The sequence below is a fragment of the Ammodytes marinus genome (genome assembly GCF_949987685.1).
Source record: "Ammodytes marinus genome assembly, chromosome: 9".
NCBI lineage: Eukaryota > Metazoa > Chordata > Actinopteri > Uranoscopiformes > Ammodytidae > Ammodytes > Ammodytes marinus.
In genome coordinates, this window is record NC_137213.1 from 20,953,284 (window position 1) to 20,972,675 (window position 19,392).

General features: G+C 43.6%; 1 protein-coding gene across 2 annotated transcripts in view; it reads right to left on the reverse strand.

Annotated features, from left to right (window-relative positions):
• Positions 1-342: 342 nt before the first annotated feature.
• The window catches only part of camsap2b (calmodulin regulated spectrin-associated protein family, member 2b), a 29,917-nt gene continuing 10,867 nt past the window's right edge, over positions 343-19,392 (reverse strand). Inside the window, exons 3-22 of one of the 2 annotated variants that reach the window (XM_080034502.1) lie at positions 18,964-19,143; positions 17,807-17,893; positions 14,855-14,887; positions 13,629-13,773; positions 12,436-12,575; positions 10,653-10,743; positions 10,402-10,506; positions 10,020-10,089; positions 9,626-9,907; positions 8,326-9,052; positions 8,067-8,213; positions 7,763-7,973; positions 7,172-7,358; positions 6,375-7,071; positions 5,171-5,307; positions 4,254-4,468; positions 4,056-4,155; positions 2,623-2,738; positions 2,400-2,518; positions 343-2,303 (exon numbers count right to left, since the gene is read on the reverse strand). In XM_080034502.1, coding sequence (XP_079890628.1) covers positions 2,004-2,303; positions 2,400-2,518; positions 2,623-2,738; positions 4,056-4,155; positions 4,254-4,468; positions 5,171-5,307; positions 6,375-7,071; positions 7,172-7,358; positions 7,763-7,973; positions 8,067-8,213; positions 8,326-9,052; positions 9,626-9,907; positions 10,020-10,089; positions 10,402-10,506; positions 10,653-10,743; positions 12,436-12,575; positions 13,629-13,773; positions 14,855-14,887; positions 17,807-17,893; positions 18,964-19,143 — 4,089 coding nt within the window. In that variant the 3' untranslated portion in view covers positions 343-2,003. The remainder of the gene's footprint in view (positions 2,304-2,399; positions 2,519-2,622; positions 2,739-4,055; positions 4,156-4,253; positions 4,469-5,170; positions 5,308-6,374; positions 7,072-7,171; positions 7,359-7,762; positions 7,974-8,066; positions 8,214-8,325; positions 9,053-9,625; positions 9,908-10,019; positions 10,090-10,401; positions 10,507-10,652; positions 10,744-12,435; positions 12,576-13,628; positions 13,774-14,854; positions 14,888-17,806; positions 17,894-18,963; positions 19,144-19,392) is intronic. The other variant, XM_080034503.1, reaches the window with a different exon arrangement.

The window sequence follows — 19,392 nt, forward strand, 5'->3', positions numbered from 1 at the left end:
TTAATCAATCTAAGAACATTATAAGGATATGGTGAAAATATTGAAGTTTTTTTTTAATAACTCCATGTGTATAGAGTCCTATGTCTACTAGCCTACAGATAGGCCTAAGTATGATGATGATTATGAAGACAAAATATGTCTGGTGTTGCAGAGTAACTAGATATTTTGTCTATGATGGCGTGTACTAACCCAGGTTATTACTAAACTCATTGACAAGATAGGTACATGACATGAGGAGTGACATGTCAGAGTGCATGTCAAACAGCATTAATAACAATTTAAATGAGGTCTTTAACATTACCATTGACTCAATCAGGACAATGACATCAAATAAGATACTGTTGATAGCTGGCAATTTATTAAAGCTCAAAGGAATAGAAAAAGCAACAAAAACCCATGGACAGTTGAGCATGTCTAGTAAATTGAAAATAAAATGAATTCAAAGTTGGAAAAAAATACTATGAGTTTCTCAGTATACTAAATGGGTTTCATACAATACCACATTATAAAGACTCAGATATAAGACTTTATATATACCTTTCCTCATTGGAAACACTTTGCTTTCAACACACGTCCTTCAACAACTGCACTGCTTCTTCAGTACACACCTCTGACAGGTAAATGTCAATACAAAAAATACTTCTATATGCCAAAATATATCTGTACAGTGTCAAAACACACTGAAGGAACCCATGATAAAAAAAAGGAAATGTAACAGTAACGTAGAAGTAAAGTAACAAGTGTGATCCCACTGAAGTGGGAACTACTTGACAACAAAGAACAGGTTCTTGAAGTGCTATCATAGGTGATTTAATTTATTTACAATTGCGTACTCCTTTGAGGGAAATCAAGATCTAATAGCTTAGTTAAGACAATGTCCACATTAAAGTGGCATTTGAGTACTTGGTTAGTTAGTTCCATTTGTGACAAGGTCAATGGTGATTATTTAGATGACTTTTAAATTACACAGACTGATGACATAGTGTGAGATTTCCATCTATTCTACTACTGAAGATAGTCTTTTATTAGTGATACTGTTAAGTGACCACACTTTTTTGCATTTGTTGAACATTAATAAAAGGCCCCAAACGACGACAACATATTGATACACATACATGATAAATTATAAAAGCTACGCAAAAGCTGCTACAAGCTGTTTTGTTCGTTTTGAATGTATCTGCGATCATATACAAACTAACTTATATACGTGTATAGTATTCTTATGTTCCTCTGAATAAAATCTAAGATACCTTTTTAAAATATCTTCAAAGCATAATCAAGATAAAATAAATTAAGAGTCTGTTGCAGGTGCTTTCCATAATTGTTTGATGGTGCTCCTTATGCCTAACGACGTCGTTTCACACTTTTGGAAAGTAATTGCAATCACCAACTGAGGTATCTTTCCTCAATCTTCATGGCACTTCACTATACACACACACACATACATACATACACAAATATGAACAGTTTATAAGCTTTCAGTCACATGTATAAAAAAACAAAATTTGGAAAAACATGCCTGTGTAGCAGCAAAACTCATAGAATGCTGCCTTTACCTGATCACAGATCAGACACAACAACCTTTTTAGCGGCGTTATCTGATCCAAGACCTGTGGGTGCACAACCATGACAGACACTACAGCGCATCCATATGACACAAAACAAGCATAAGGCCACACATGATCAACCAATAGGAACTGCCTCTCTCAGAGGCGTGACATTCACTGCTTCAGTGGTTCAACTAGGTAAGGCATTGGTCTGCCTATTATTTTTCTCCTATTTTTTTTGGCACACGAGAACATTGAAACGCATGCTGACAAGTACACACTTGTGCCCCATTGAAGTAGTCCAGAGTGTGACAGTCTACTCTATAATGTAACAACAACGTCTGTGAGTCCCACTTGTGTTCTACATTCCAGTTGTGATTTTTTACAGTTGGACAGTTTTGTCCTTACAGTAAAATCCCCAAATTCTTCAGTTCAAATTCCTGTCCAGCAATGGATCTACTTAGGTTGCAGTTTTTTGGGTGTCCCCTGCTTCTTGGTTTGCCACAGATGACTGGCGATGGTGATGGCGTCCACACTGGCAGACATGGTTTTGGCTGGGATCTGGCTGAACTGCTTCCTGTCTGAGTTGTACTTGTACAGGCCCTCGATCATCTTGGTGGTGATGGTCTTGGGCCCGATGCCGGCCAGTTTGGTGATCTCCTCTGTCTCGGGGCAGTACGTGTACACGGACCGGAACTGGCAACCGGCGTCGCGGAACAACACTAGGAAGCTGTTGGCTTCGGATTTCTCCATTTCCTGAAGGAATCGCATAGAGAAGTCATTACTTACAGTGCAGAATGTTAGACAAGGCACAGAAGAATAAAGACACAGACACATAATTACAAGACGTACATCAAGTATCTTGTTCTTCTGCCCTTCGTTGACCTTGCCAGCCAGGCAGCAGTGAGCCAAGGCATTCTGGATGATGTGCTTGTTGGACTTAGCACTCGGCTCCTTATATAGTTTAGGTCCTGCGGGAAGAAACCACATGGATGAGATTGCAAAAAGGAAATGTCATGTTATGCACAGTAGCTACAATGTGGGAGAACTGTGTATGTGGGGGTATGTATTTTACCTGTGTATTCAGCGTTGGAGGGAGTGGATGACGTGGTAGAATCATTTTCCCAATCCTTCTCTCCGTTACGACTACCAGTCGAAGGACAAGAGGAAAATCCTTCCGCCGAGTCTGGCCTGGAGACGATCACATGCAAACAAACAACAAGTGACACACAGACACAACAGAAACCCACAACAAAACACATTATGGTCGATACACACACGTATGGTATGGAAGCATACATGGACAGAGGGCACGGACGGACAGACATGCACACACACACACACACACACACACACACACACACACACACACACACACACACACACACACACACACACACACACACACAGAAATTGTAATAAAAACAAGGTCAGACGCTGTGACACAATTCTCCAAACCCTGCCTTGTTGTCTCGCATTAAATCATACTGGATCTACTCCGACGAAGCTGTGCAGGGAGGGACAGAAAGGCATGTTCATCCAAGCAAAGCAAAGTCTCAGCGCCGTCTTTATGGCTATCGTGAGAGAGATGAGCAAAAATACTACATGTGAAAGAACAGCGCTGAAGCACAGAGCAGCCAGCAGAGAGAAGAGAGCAAACAACAGCCCGAGAGCAATACTGCAGAAGTCAGGCAGAGGATAAAAGAGCAGGAGAACTGAGGCGGAAACATCATGTCAGCCACGCTGGTTCATATGTATCTTGATGCAGAAGCAAAATAACTGCAGCAATGGATTATGTTGAATGATTTGACTCCGGACACACCTGTCTACTGTCCAAAGTTACATGGAGCCATTTCTACCTAGCACCTACTGTATAACACACATCTGTTGAAGCACTACTTTTTCGGAGCATTACCAACCTTCCCTTTCTTTCTTTAGGGGGGCTCAGAAAGAACGGGACATGGGCAGAGGCTACTTTATTGCCTCTGAGGGACGCATGCAAAAATAGAGAGAAAAGAGAGAGGGATACAAGACAAATCAAGAGAGTGCAAAGTTTAAGACTCTTAAAAGTCAAGACTCAACCCCTAATCAAAACTATTCAAATCACAGCAGAGCATAATGATATCTGGCTGTCACACAAATCAACCACGGTGTGGGAGTTTTTGAAGTTTTTAAAGCTAATGTTGTGAGTGTGCATCAAAGTGATGCTGTGCTGCGGAAAAAAAAACGACTGCAGTATTTGTAAAGCCAAAAATTAAATAAAGAAGTCACTCTGAAATATTTGAGTTCACAAAGGTGTATAAGACTTCAAGGATACGAATATCAACATTCATGTTTTAGGCCTACATACATATTAAAGGAGAGATTATTTCTAACATTACTACTTTATTATTATATTTCCACCTAATACATAAGTGTAATTCTGTGTTTCATGAGCTGCTTGTTAGCCTAGCAGGGTTAGCTACAGCCCAAAATGTAGGCTATATATGGGCAGAGAGTGGCTCTTACCTGTTGTTTTTCTTGTTATTTGGCTGGTCTCGGTCGTTGTCAGCCAGATTGAGAGATGCCAAGGAAACGCTTGACACAGAGTATCCTCGAGGACGCACACCTGTAACACAGCAACAAAGGACAGGTCAAGCTGCCTGACCAGCAGCTAGTGATGGCAGTGCGTGTTTGTGCATCATGTGATTTGTGTGTGTCGCTCACCTGTCCCTCGAACGGGGGGAGTGGAGGGCTCCACCACATCCCTGTGGATGGACTTAGGCCGCTGCTTCTTCTTGAGGCTTCCAGGTCGCGGCTTGATGACATCATTCATGTCGTTCATCAGCCTGAAGTGTTTACTCCGCAGATATTCGTTCTTGATGTAATCTCTCCTCTCCTTGTCGTCGTCCTTCTTCTGCTGCTCCTCCTCCACTTTCAACCTGCACAAGGAGAACAAGTTAAAGGAATAGTTAAAAAAAAAGTATTCTTAGCTTTTTCCTCACTCTCCGGCTCAAGAAAAGGTGACAGAAACCGTTCCTGTAACTGTGCGTGTCTTTTTTATGTAGACATGGGCAAAAGTCGCTCATCCAGGTTAGCTTAGCTCAAACACTGGTAGTCAAGGGGAGCAGGTCAAAAGATAAACTTTCAACATCACCTAACGCTCCTTTGTGCATATTTTACACGTTATGTCATTTAACAACTAAATAGATACTGGAAGGAAACCAGGAAGTGCCTGTGGCGGTCACGTATACATTTGATTCTAAAATGGCATAACGTGTAAAATTGTAGAGCGCAATTTAATGTGATAAAAGTCCCAAAAAGCACACAGGAGTGTTTAGTGATGTTGTAAAGTTTATATTTTGACCTGCTCCCCTTGACAACCATTGTTTGAGCTAAGCTAACCTGGATGAGCTACCTTTGCCCATTTCTGTATAAAAAAAATGCGCGCACAGATACAGGAACGGTTTTTGTCACCTTTTCCTGCGCAGGAGAGTGAGGCAAAAAGCAAAAAATTAAATATGTTGAACTATTCCTTTAAAGTTTGTATTATTGTACGACTTCACACTGCAGTTCAGAAGACACAATGTATGGACTGAATGATGCTATAAATTAGGTGAGTCAGTGGGTGGGTGGTGACGGACCGTGCAGCTTCCTTCTTCTGCTCCTGGTCCAGCTCCTGCTGTTGCTTCTTCTCCTGAGTCTCCTTCTCCCTCCTCAGCCTCTTCTCCAGCAGAGCGGCTTTCTTGGCTGCCATGTCGCCTTCCCCTTTCACATCGTCCTAGTGTTTTTAATGGTTGGGGAACATGCAATATTACATACAGTCAGATCATTTGTTTTTTGCTTTTCAAGGGAGCCTATTGTAACATCTGGCAAGGGAATGCAGATGGAAACTTGCCTTCTGGCTAAATCTGGCATATTTACAGAAATGTATATTAATATGTATTGTCCCTGTCAAATAAACATAAAGTTTAAGATAGTTGCAGTCTGAGAGAAATATGCAGACTGTATCTTTATAACCTGATTATCTTTATTCACAGTGATTTGGCAGACAAATTTGTTACATAACGGTTTGTCAGTTGATGAATTATTCTATTTAGTGTAAATGTTTTGTCTTCTCTCACCTCAAAAATCCAATGTACAAAAGTGAAGATAATTCTTAAAAATGATGGTGGCTTTGGGCATTTAATGTGAAGTTAATGTAATGACCTCCTGTCATCAATGCCCTAATGGTCTGCCGTGTGTCTGTTCTGTCTGGGTTTTTTTTTGGCCTAGATTCATTCATGCATTCGTGCTTTTGATCAGCTCATGGCTCAACAGGCGCAACACTGCACATGTTTTTCCAGGCTCACACAGTATGACATTCTTCCTGTCACTGCTGCCTGCTTTTATAGCACCATAAGGCTGACTGGGTCGACTGTATTATTAATGAGAAGGTAATGAACTGTGTGTATCAGTTGCAGTGGTTCCAGAACAGGGCGAGGCGGCAACCAGGGGGAAAACCGTGGAGTTTGCTCCATTGCATTGCAATAACTGAAGGAACGGTGCCACCACTAATGGTACTTGTGCAACCTGTTCTTTTCCATACATGACAAAAAAAGAAGGAGCTAAGACGTACTAACATTTAACAGGAAGTAAAGTAAAACCCAAGCCAACATATCAGTCAACTCCAAAACCTGCACATCCCCTCACTCCAGGTGTGTGCGTACAGTTTGAGTACATAATTCAGCTGATGTTAGAGATAATATTTAGACACACTATTACATGGATTATCCTTGACATTAAAGAGATTAACTAAATTGTGACTATATATACTATTCTGTATATAACTCTGTAGCTCCTGTTCACCTTGAAGAAGAATCCACAGCAAATCTTTTGGTCTTCTCCGTTAACCTCCCCTCCTGCCTCCCCCTCTGCGCTGGTCTCCTGACCGTGGAGTGGTCTGTCTGGAGGTTTGAGTCCAGACAGAGGAACCTCCACCAGGTCTGTTCTGTTCTGGGGGTCTCCATGGACCCGGGTCCCTGTTGGCCCTTGGCTCTCAGATACCGGCTGAGACAACACCTGTGATGTTTTTTTGACTTCCCCTGGCTTCTGTCTTTTCTCTTGCCCTTCGTCTTCTTTCTCTTTGGCTTCTTTAGCAGAAGGCTGAGGAGTGCCAGCACCCCTCTCTTCATTGTCTAAAGTGCTTTCTTTGTCGGCCTTGTCCTCTTGGTTCTTGCTGCCCCCCGGACCCTCTTCGTGGCCCAGGTAAGCAAACGGGCTGAGCTCTGTCTGGCTGGGGGTGAAACGCCTGAGCCTGGGTAGGCTGTCCACTGAACAGGGGGTGTTGAGCATTCGACTGAAGGGCGTGACCTTCAGATCGGTTGGCCGCGGGGTCCGAGGTGTCCTGGCGTGGAAAGAGGCCGGTCGCCTCTTGATGCCAGCCGGGGAACGATTGGGAGCTTGGGGAGAGCCGGAAGAAGAAAGGATGGGAGACAAAGAGCCAACCGAGCCTCGGCCTGATCCCCGGCCTGTTACACTGCTGCTACGCAATTCACGCAGCTGCCTGTGGATGGGAGAAGAAAGACACACACACAAGGCCACGTAAGGATTATGGTGAAATGATTTCTCAAGTTAACTTTTTAAATATCTATCATACGTGATACCTGTGTGGAGATGGAGCAGGAGGAGGAATGACCCAGGCTTGTTGCTGTTGCTGCTCTCTCATGGACATGATCTTCTCCTGCTGCGTGGCCAAACGCTGCATCTCTGTCTGCAGGAAGCCCAGCGACGTATTCAGCCTCTCAATGGAGCGCGTGTAATCTGCAAGGTCCACCTCTCCCGGAGTGGCACCTGTATCACCACGTTAAAGGTGGAGTCAGTGATGCTGGTGAACGCTTGTTTTCAAAATTACGTTTTGTCAAAATCAGTGAGTATCACCTCATGAGAATGCGTGCTCTGAGAAAAACAATCTGATTTTGACATGAAGTGATTTTGACAACAAGCTTTCTCCAGAATCACTGACTCCACCTCAGATACAGAAACATGTCATCATTCTAGGCATGTCTGTCCTGACGTTCTTTTTCTTATTTTGTGGTCAATTCATCAGTTAGTTGATAAACGGAACATTCAACTACACTTTTTTTAAATCATCAATCAAGCAAATGAGTCTATTCCAGGTTCCAAAATGTGAGCAGGATCTGAAATACAGTTGTGCGGAAGCGAACTGTAGCTGCGTCCCAACTGTGGTCACTCACCTCCACCGTCCTCACAGGGGGATTTAGGTGCTGCTCCGTCTGGCTTGCATCTCTCCGCCCGCTCCATGCTGCCCTGGCTGCTTCCCTTTGAAGATGTGAGTGGCTCTGGAGAAGGTGTTTCTGGGGGCACTGTGACTCCTTTTCTTCTTACCACATTCAGAAATGCGGTCCTGCCCATCTTCTGACGATGGCGGGTGAAGGCTGCTTCCACCTGGAAATTGTTGAAGGGAGCAACGTGGGTGTGAACGTTTGTATTCAAAGCCGTACTGATGGGCTATACCTTAAGCTGCCTTGATCGGTTTACCTTCTTCTTCTGGGCTTCAATGGCTCTGCGTTTCTCTTCCAGCTTCATCTTCAATTGAATCATCTCCGATGCTATGAGGTGAGAGGGGTCTCGGGGGGAAGGCGTTACCGGAGAGGGTGATGTGATAGGCAAAGGAGGCGTAGAGATCTAGAATAAAGTGCAAAGGTCATTGACGGTTAATTGAATGCCAACCCACCACATCTCTCCGGAGTTGCAAAAAGCAGAGGAGATGAGTGACAGGACTCAACAGGACACAAACCTGGGAGGAAAAGCTTCTTGTCATGTGTGTGTATGGCACGTTGAGATCCGAACTCTCCGGTGTGGTTCCCCCGCTGCTCCGTCCCTCCAGCTTCCTGAACTTCTGCTCGGCAAAGCTGGTCATGCGGACCATGGCGCTACCAGAGGACGAGGAGGGGCTGGCTGTGTGCGATCTGGGGAGTGTGGGTGCTGAACTGGGACAGGGGCTGCCTCTGTCTCCTCCGTCTCCCCTCTCACCCTCTGTGTTAGTAGCATCTCCGACCCCATTCCGTCCTCCCTCCCTGCTGCTCTCCCTGTCCGGCTGCTGGTCAGGCAGAGGGCACGAGCGGGTCATGGCCTCGCAGTCCGGGTCTATGTCAGAATAGTCTCTCAGGGAGGAGGAGTCCTCGTCCAGGCCCTCGATGTCCTCCGTCCTCACGTGAATGCCCGTGTCGACCTCATCGGTGGACAGAGAGTTGGGGTCGTGGTCATTGAGACGAGCCTTAGCTGAACCCGGGTCATCCCCTTGACCTTGGGCCCCCGGTGGGTCTGAAGACTCGGCGCTGTGGAGAAAGAAGCCATTGTCCCCGTCCCCCATGCCCATGCTAGCGTGGGGCCGCTCGCTGTCGTGGATTATCTTCAGGGCCTCCTCAATGCTGGGGGGTGTCGATGGGCTGATGTGGCCGCTGTGGTTGCCCTGGTGATGGTTGGGGCTGTGGTTGTGGTCTTGGGGGACTCCGTTAGAGTACCTAGGGACAGGTGTAGGTAAAAACTGATGGATGTCCCTGATTTTCTTTTAGTCTCTTCACTTCTCAGTTTGAACATATTTTTAACTGTATGATTTGCTTTGCTTAACTTTATTTATTTAAGAGCTGATTCATTTAGCTGAGCAAAGCAAAGATCATCTTTCAACCACTGTGAGGTTAACATACTGTATACAGTCAACTGTAGAGGTAGCCAATCTGTGCTGTATGTTGCTGGTACTGCAGCACAGATATAACTTTAAATATAATGTCATTAATAAATGTTCCAGTCCCCCTACCTCTGCAGAACAAAAGTCCTTATTTCCCAATGAGCTCATAATATGTCTCTAAACAAACAAATATGTTAATAAAAATACATAACTTTGCTTGGACTACTATTTCACTATTGGGGGACCCCTATTGCCACAGGGTACTTTGCATTTTGCATTCAATATACCTGCAGAATGTATACAGAGTTAAAAAAAAGCCTTCTACTAATTTGATAAATGCCCCGCAAATACACAGCCAACTTAGAGGATAGAGGATCCTATTATTGAAGAACACATCCCTCTGCTGTACCTGCTTTGGTTCTTGACTGAGAATGTGCTATTCCGCCCCAGGGGTTTGTGGGAGCTGAAGTCCTCATCCTCCTCGGGTATGTGTCTGCTCTGGCCGTTGACATTGACGGGCATGAGGGACTGGTGTCGCTTCATCCCCCCTCTAGGCGCAAAGTGAACTTTGAACCCGAGACCGTCACTGCTGGCAGAGCGGGTCATACCGCGGAGGGAGGGAGCTTCACAGGCCGGCAAAGTCGGGTCCCCGTCTAGAGGGATCTCAAAGGAGATTCCCTTTGAGGTGGAACTGAGGGAGGGAGGACATGTGTTGTTAGGTTTTCAAAAGTTTTGAAAGGGGAAACAACAGAACAAATCACATGTGTACGCCAATACGTGGCATTCACTCTCCAGGTACTAACCGTTTCTCTTTGGGCCATGTGCCAACACAGCCATCCACGTAGGACATGGAGGTAGATCTCCTCATTACATCTGTAACAGACACAGAATATTTAGATATTTTAGGACGCCCTACCAACTGAGCTAAAGGCGCCCCCACCATGTTTTTTTTTAATAAAACTCATCCAGGCATTCTTCCAGTGCTCTGTATTCATGCCCCAGGTAACCGCTAATAGAGGTGATTATAGAGGTAATTTCAATATGTATTTAAAGTTTAAGAAAGCAGAAGACACACTAGTGTTAAAGCTATTGTATGTATTTCAATTTGGACCACAGCTCAGTAGTCAACAATTAGAAAAAAATAATTATTTGTGCACATCACTATTTGAAAATAAGATATTTTACCCCCTGCTTGGATGTTCTCCGGGCTGTTGGCTCTGTCTGCATAGCTCTGTTTGACTGGACTGCATACAGGAGCCATGTTTCTACGGGGTGATACAGGCTCACAGGCTGCAGGGGGAAACATTCCACAAATAATCAATATATCCAACTGAAACCTTTTGTTAATAATTAGAGTTAATGATTAGCATGCAATGAAATTGACGCCATAACAGTTGACAAAAGCATTCTGATATAATTGTGAAGTTGTACTGTACCGTCTGGGTCGAAGACTCTGGGCTGCACAAAGGAGGGTTTCACAACTTCAAACCACCAGAAAAGCTCAGCCATAAACACAAGGTAGTTACTCTGCAAGACCAAACACACACACACAGACACACACACGCACACACACACACACAAGGACAAATTAACTTGTGTGGTTAATGCTGCAGTCCTATATGTATTTATTAATGTCATAAGCACCACATTTGTCTCTTTGCAGTCACAATGTGTCACTTTGAAGATGTTAGCGGCAATCGTATTAATTTTGACAGATCAGTGAGGTCAAGGCCTGCCAACTGTTGCTAGGTAACAGGCTCAGGTGTGTGTGTGTGTGTGTGTGTGTGTGTGTGTGTGTGTGTGTGCGCGTCAAATATTAGTAGATGTTTCATTGTCTTAGTGGTTTAATGTCAAACCCATGCACTCATCAACACAGCCAAAAGCCCCATCTGGAGTTCAGTTTAAATGTGTCACATAGGCACAGATGGATGCACAGAGCAGCGAGTGAGTAACCCATATCATGATAAATACAGTCATTTCATAAAGAGAACATCTCTGGAGGCCTATACAAATGATTTAATCTGCAGAAAACCTTTCAGACCTTACTTTTTTAGCAAGTATAGAAAGACCAAAAAGGAAAAAAATAAAAAGGCTGGGATTTATATGTCTATAAATTGCTCCTATGAACTGCTCATTAGCACAGACACCATTATTTTGGGGTAATATATTAAACGAATGGACACACGCACGCACGCACGCACGCACGCACGCACGCACCCACACACACACACACACACACACACTGGTTACAATTCAGTGGGCAAGGATTCTGTGGTGAGTGGGCAGTGTGCCAGTCTATTTAACTGCACTTAAAGCGCCCTCTCCTCTTCTCCCCTCCTTCGTCAACAATTGTAGCACTATACAATCAACACACACTCTCTATAAACAATGCATAGAATGAGAAAGGAAGAGAGAGAAAAGGAGAAAAATACAGCGCAAACCAATGTTAAACTAGTGAAAAGTTAAACCCTCTGCTGTGTTGTCTAAAAGGAATGGAAAGTCCCAGTCAGCCACGGACCGTGACTTGAATCAGAATATTTCTACCCACGCTCTGCACATACAATTTACCCACACGGGCTCTGCTGCTTTTGAAATGTCTAGATGGCACAGAGATGCGTCTTGGGGAGATGTGAGCCTGAGGACCTAGTGAATCAGCAGTCAGATTTTGTTGTTTGATTAGAACAAAAGGCGGGTGTGTGGAGGGGGGGGGGGGGAGCACAAGAGAGGCAGGCAGAGACGGCTCAGGACTATGAATGTCCTCAGAGGAAAATCTGTCCTCTGTTTCAAAGAGAGTGAGGGGGGGGGGGGGGGGCTAGGGGGGGAGGGGTTATTTGGCTTGCAGTGTCTGTACTACAAAAAGCACCAACAGACAAACACCACACAAACACACACATCATATTCATTAAAACTGCCAGCAAAGCATAACTCACTGTAGCAAAAAAAAATATTTATGTCTCCGCTATGGTGTCCACACACACACACACATACACACACATACACACACACGGTAACAACCCCTGTGAGTGCGCACATTCATCATTAAACTTTTCCTTGCGTGACTCATTTTTGCCTATTGGTCATTTCCCGCCCTAACTCTCCTTAATCCCTGAAATACTTTTCTTTTCTCCCATTTTTTAACTCCACAAGTCCACAATTGTAAATATCCTCCACAAAAAAAATATTATTTAATCTTAAACATTTGAATACCCGCCTCCCTACCTTTATGGATGCATGTGCGTAGAGCAAGTCCTCCAGGCTGAAGTGGCAGCAGTGGTTGAGGTTGTTCCTGCAGAACTCCTGCACCAGCTGCAGGTTGTACAGACTGTCGGCCAATGACATGGTCTCCTTGAGGCAGATATCTGCTCGGCCAGGGGAGGGGTCAGACACACACACACGAGGGGAGGAGGGGAGATAGCAAAGGCCGGGCAGGAAGACAAGGAAAAGATAAGGCATAGTTTATGTTTAAAAAAAGAACCGACGAGGGGATAATTAGCTACCCGACTTCCCCCACTAGTATGGGCCATATGAAGTAGCAGTTTTGAATCACTTTAAATTCTTGAAAACAAGTCACGACCCAATGTTTTTAAACCATCTCCAAGTCCAGCTGGATGAATCATCAGGATTCTTATCCCTTGAGGTTACTGTGAGGAGGGCCAAATGTATGTGTAAGATGTCAGACAAAGAGGGGACGGCTCGGGGACAAGCAAGCAAACATGAGGTCATTCCGTACTTTACTGTACTTCTTTGTTATTGTTAGGGTAAATCAAGCTGCCAGAAAGCAGACCTACATTAAGTGTAACTAGCTTCCACATCTGGTCCACATGTGTATGAGGTCCCAGTGAACTACATTCAATCCCGAAAGTCTCAGAGCACAGCCACAAGAGTTGTTTATCTTTGAAATAGCAGCCAGCTACTCCTCTAACGGCTCTCCGTCAGATAGCCCTCGTGACCAATCACGACCCAACCCAGGGCATTTTTAGAAATGAGGGCGCAGGCTGGCTGAGAGGAAACAGCCTTTGATTCTGTTTGTCTCACGCTCAATCTAAAAGTCGGTCCCAAACTATTCTAATATACGAGCACTAAATGTAATTTATGTCATAACAGAAAATTCTCTCATGTTGTTCTTTGAGGCATAACGCCCTCAGACAATAAGTGCCAAATGAGAATAAATACGCTCTTTGTTTGAAACCCCACACACGCACAAATGTATAGTTGAAGCAGCAAGAGCAGAAGAGAGCACCCTCTGTGTTGTGAAAAATCATTATCTCATTGTATGACATTTCTGTCCCATTTCTAATTGCATAACTAAACTGATTTAAAACCATGTCTGTTTGATTTTTTTTGGAATGAAGGGAGTGATCTAGTGATCTCAGGTGGGTGTGGTTAGGTACAGAGTGAGGGCTTGGTCCCACCTTCCAGCCTGATGGCCTGAGGGCAGTAGAAGTGCAGCAGTGTGGTGAGGGCACAGCCGTCCGTGTTGTCCTTCAGCAGGTTGTCCACCAGGGGGAGTGACGACAGAGAGCACCTCTGCTGAGCATGATCCTTCCTGTAGCGAGCCTGAAACCATGGCAACGGCACAAAGACATCACCTATATGTGTCATCGGGGCGGATGAGCACACCCGCTCACGCTCACTCACTGGCAAGTACGTGTTCATTTAAAGGGATTCTCAAGCATATAGGGTGGGCTTCAGGCTCGACTCACATAATGCAGATTAAAACTGATCGTGCACGACTTAATGAGACAAAACATGTAGAAATAACGCGGCCATCTTTCATTTAAATGGATTTGAAAAAAGATGCAATCATAACACTTCAGCACTATGTGGTTGGATAGAAGGAGAAGGGGAACAAAATGCTTGTAACACATGAAAGGTTTTCAACTCGGTTGGGGATTGGGGGTGAGGGCGTGGGGGTCTAAACTTACATTGTGGTGCTGTAGCAGGAAATGCGTGTGATTTAAAGCTTGATAATTATATGTGTTAGCGCATCCGTACAGCCTGCAGGTTATGTGTATGTCTCTCTGGGCCGGTAAAAGCCATAGTCCAATACTACTTGTCTTAGGGGCGTCAGTACTCCCAGTTTGCCCATAAACACATAAGAGTGGTGGCAAATATGCACTTTACAAGAGCTCTGTTGTACGCTGTAATCACAGCAGCTCTCTCTGTCCGACAACCACTCAGTCCTTTGGTTCCATTTGGTTTGTATAAACAGGAAACAGTTCATCTTTACTGTTCAGTTTTTTTAATCACAGCAGCCAATAGAAACCCCTACAATAGAAGACAAAAGCAACAAGAGCAGGAAGAGAAAGGGCTTTAGTTTGTGGTATGTTTTAAACAGAAAGTCATACAAATGATAAATTGGCTAATACCTGACGTTTATTTAGAGTTTGCAACTCTTGACTGACACAAGTCTAAAATGGTCCCGATATAATTCAATGAGACTCCTAAGCATGTGGAGGCAGAGGCTGGAGTGGCATAAGGGTTGGAGGTTTCTGACAAACGCATGGCGGGGATAAGGGACACATGCAATGACAATAGAAATTGGAGGGGAAATGTGAAGGGGTGTATCCTTGCAGGTTTGGAATTAGCTAGAGGAGGTAGATAGTGAAAAAGAGTTGTACAGAATGGATGCACTTACAGGTACTAATCTCCAGTACCATTTGCTAGGAGGCTTGATGGTGAATGATGATCGGACAACAAGGGGAGAGAGTGGGAGAGGTGTTAGGCTGACAATAGGCCAAACAGGGTTTCGCTACCACAGCTAAGACTGAGGGGATGAACCCTCTTAGTAGTAGAAATAACTCTGTGTGTGCAATGGCTGCACAATCCTCTAAATCTGTCACTGATTTTTAATCTGTATCAAAATACAGTGATTGAAATCATCCCTCATCAAACAATCGCCAACCATCAACCCACAGACAAAGCAAAGAGCTTTGCCTGCCCTCCCAGACCATACAATCAAAATCTGTCACAAGCAGGTGCTTTCCTAACCACCAACTCAAGTAATTTATAGCAATCAAACCAGAGACAAATTGAGAGATAAAAGACTTTTGAATTATTTTTATCCTACTCTAATAAAGCCCTATAAACATCACACAATGAGCAATTACAATATAGACTACATTCAGTCTCTACATAACAAACACAGCTTTTCCTTCTCCTGACAAGGCCCTGTTATTATTTTATGAGACAGGCATCTAAAAGATGATATTTGAATATAAAAAGAGGGAATTTGACCTGTGACACTCAAACATAACATTATGTTAGGGTCTCTGTGAAGATGTACTATGTCAAGCAGGTAAAATGTCTACCGTATTCACCTAGTTTGTTAGCATGATGACATTTTGCCTAAACATAAAGTACAGCTAAGGGGATTAGAGTTTTGTAGGTATTTGGTCATACACCAAAGTACCTGTATCGGACAAATAAAAATGTGGGTTACCAAATTCAGGTCACTTTTTTTTCTTCCAAAATCAATACTGTGCATTAAAATAGTAAGCAAGACCTGCACCAAAAGGTAATAACCAATTTCTGAACCTCTGTCCAAAAAACTAATGTTTTTTTAAAGCTGAAAAACAGATGGACAGACAAGAAATGGGACATAAAATTGAACATGTGAAATGAAACATAGAAACATAAACAGGTTGTCATTATTGTAGAAGCTAGATTCACACATTATTCCACAAATAGCACACAGTATGATGACACTAAAATAATCAAATCTGAGCACTAAGTCATGAGACCAAAGTGAGAGTTTTTCACACCGTCCCAGAATAGACAAGACTTACTGAAAAGTGTCTTGTGCTTATCCCTTTGTGTGTGTGTGTGTGTGTGTGTGTGTGTGTGTTTGTGTGCGCGCCTGTGTTTGCAGAGGCGTATGTGAGTGTGGGAAATTATCTCCTCTTGAGTATGTCTAACTCAGTGAATAGACTCCTGTTGAAGCTAATAATGCAGTGAGAGAGCTGTGTGACGGACCACGGAGTAGTGAAGCAGCTGACTGACACTGAGTGTACAGCGTACTACTCACACTCTTCAAATGACCCTCTTCTTCGCCCGTTGTTACTTGTCTCTTCTCACAAATGTGACCATGTGTAGGCTATGTAAACAGACCGACTGATTTCTAGAAGTCCACATGTAAAGATGTACACTGGGGGAATGCTGCCAAATGCTAGCAAAAGCATTACTATCACTGTGTCTAAGCACTGCCTCACAGAGCAGCAACAGGGCTCTAGACCTTTAGTCTTATTGACTCTAGACAAAGGCTAGCACACAAGTTAGCTTAGGCTATCTTCGAAACCCACACAGGAACTTCACTGCAGTTATGACTGGTATTTACACATGCAGCTGAATAAGGCTTTTAATCAGTGTTAAACCTCTTTGAGTTGGTATTGAATTGAAGGAAGTTAACCAACCAATTCCCATTTGAATTTTATTTTTGGCCTGTGTACAGACACTCTCAGTGAGATAATATTTATTTTTCCATGTTTTAACCTTTGCCCTCTTCGACACTGTTTCAGATCAATGGCCTGGGCTTAGGGTTGTGACCTAAAGACTCCCCGTACTGCAGCTTTATGATTAAGTGAGTGGAAGAGGACAGTAGCTGACTGCAATGTGTTTGTCCCAGCGGAAGGGCTAGTTGTGTCACATGGACCTTACATAACTACGAGGCCTGCAGGATGACAACACTGTCTCTGTCTGTCACCAACTCTGTTCAGCTACAGCTGACAGGGTCCTGAGTGTTTCCCTCCCGCCATGTTATTCCTCCCGTTCCCTTTCCCTCTCTCTGACTCGCTCTCCTCACTTTTTTTCTCCCCCATCTATCTGTCACCCTCTCTCTCTTCCTCCGCCCTGCACATTTCTTTGTCTCCTCTAACAGCAGTGTCGCGACTCTTGCCAACATTTCTCTGCAGCTGGTCTGAGACTGAGCTCATCTGTTCTTCTGATTTACACAGCTCTGTGTGCTGTCTCGTTTGTGTGTGTGTACATCAAGTCCCTATGTGCCTTGTGTGGATGCAGACATGTGATAATGCTTGAGAGTCAAATGAGTAAATTGGTCAAATCTAATTTCAAGAGAATACAACTCTAAAAGAAGAAGAAAATGAGAGGGAGACATTAAATAAAAACGTTTTTTCTTCTGTTTTACTTGCTGTTTTAAAGGTATATTTTCGCATTATGAGAAATATACTGTATTTGTATGCTATCTTGCCAAATCATAGCCCACTCTTATCTGACTGTTGAAGCCAGAAGATTAGATTAGTTTAGTTTAGTTTAGTTTGGATTAGCTTAGCGCAAATAATGGAGACAGTGGGAAACAGCTAGCCTTGCTCTCTCCAAAGTTCCAAAACAATTACAAAGTTCACAAACTGTATCTTTTTTTTTGTAGAATTCTTACAAACAAAATTTAGGTTTAAGATGCCAAGCAAACACCATAAGACTCAGGGAAGTCAGAAGGCCCGCCTTCGTCCCCCAATAAATAGCAGTAAGTAACTCCCTCTGTAGCCACATATTAGTTTTAACAATTAAATATTCCTCTAAACAGCCTGTTATATGGATAGATGACAAGTGAAAGTATGTGTTAGTGTGTTATTACTTTTTGTGTTGTTGAGTTTGAGTCCTGGAAGGTAGCCTCTCTCAGCTTTTGCTCTTCGACAAGAATGTCCCTCAGGTGTTCATTCACCTGCAGAGAGAGAAAGAGAGAGAGAGAGAGAGAGAGAGAGAGAGAGAGAGAGAGAGAGAGAGAGGGGGGGGGGCAGACAGGCAGACAGGTCAGAGAGATCAAGGTCAAATTTCAGAAAAGCATTTTGTGCTCACTGAGGGACTCTGAATGGTGAGTCTGTGTTGGAGAGAGGAGAAACTTGAACACGAGAACAACAGGCTCTCCACATCCAAGGGAAACATTTCACCACCACCTTATCCACTGATGCTAAATATCATTGTAACATAATATACAGAACTCAGCTTTCTTCCAAATCAACCACAATGATATATCTGATGATAGTATTTTTCCTCTTTTTTAAAACTACTTTTTTTTTACGATTCTTGCTGTATTTGGCCCGAGGCTGCATAATGGTAGCATCAGCCATTACATGAAATATCTCAGGACAACAGAGAGAGACACGTTTTTTTTTTTCATGTATCTGTCTGTAAATAAAAAATGCATGTGTATCTTCCTGCCTTTGGGCTAGAAAAGAAGGCAGCAAGCACACAAGCTTCTTAAGCAAGTAATTTCAGCAAAAATAGGGCTTCTTATGTCATTCTTAACAAAGTAAAATTAGGTAAACTGTGTCAGAATTCCCTAAATCTCCTGCGATATCAAATCGAGAAACTTTGAGTGACTACATTATCTGTAAGATGATAAAATAAAATACAGATGCAATCACAGAGACTTAACTTCTGCCTTCATCAACCATACTGCCCATTCAAGGCCTAACATTACCCTCCTAATCCTGCTTTAGCTGACCAGAGTAGGTTAGGTTGAGTCACTCACTCACTCATCATCTCTCTGTAATCTCGCTGACATGACTACACGTGTTCGGTGCCAGTTCTTCCTCTAGCAAACATATTAGATTTTGAACCAGTGAAGCAGTGGAGGAATCCAGCTCCGACACACTTTCATATCCCGAGTTAAACAAAGAACTGTGCGCCGTGCATTGAAAAAGGCTCAAGGCTGTGTCTACACTTGTTATTACTTGAAATGAGAATGTCCTTGGGGTTTTGTGTGCACACTTAATGTGCTCCTATGTTTACCGTGTTGATCCAGGTGGTGATTGCATCCTCAGTATCATAAGGCAGCTCCTGGACCTGTCGGTGGCTGTGTGAGGGTTCAGCGGAGGAGCACCGGCTGATGCAGGACATCACCCTCTCCACACTCACCATCTCCACAGTATACGCCATCATCAGGGTATCAATCAGCGCCAGGTGGGAACTCTGTAGAGACACACACAGCAAAGGTTGCAAGGAATGGCCTATTACTTTACTATAACTTCTTGCCAGAAAGGATCAAACTTCAGACAATTCAGAATGATTTGATATTTCCGTGCTGGTGCTTCTCTATGCTCCTTGCAAGCCACACACAGACTATGGAGATTTTCTAGGCATTTTTGAAATGGCAAAGTTGCCAAAAACTGTGAAAACAAATTGAAACCGACACTAAAATGTTAATAAAACAAGTATTAA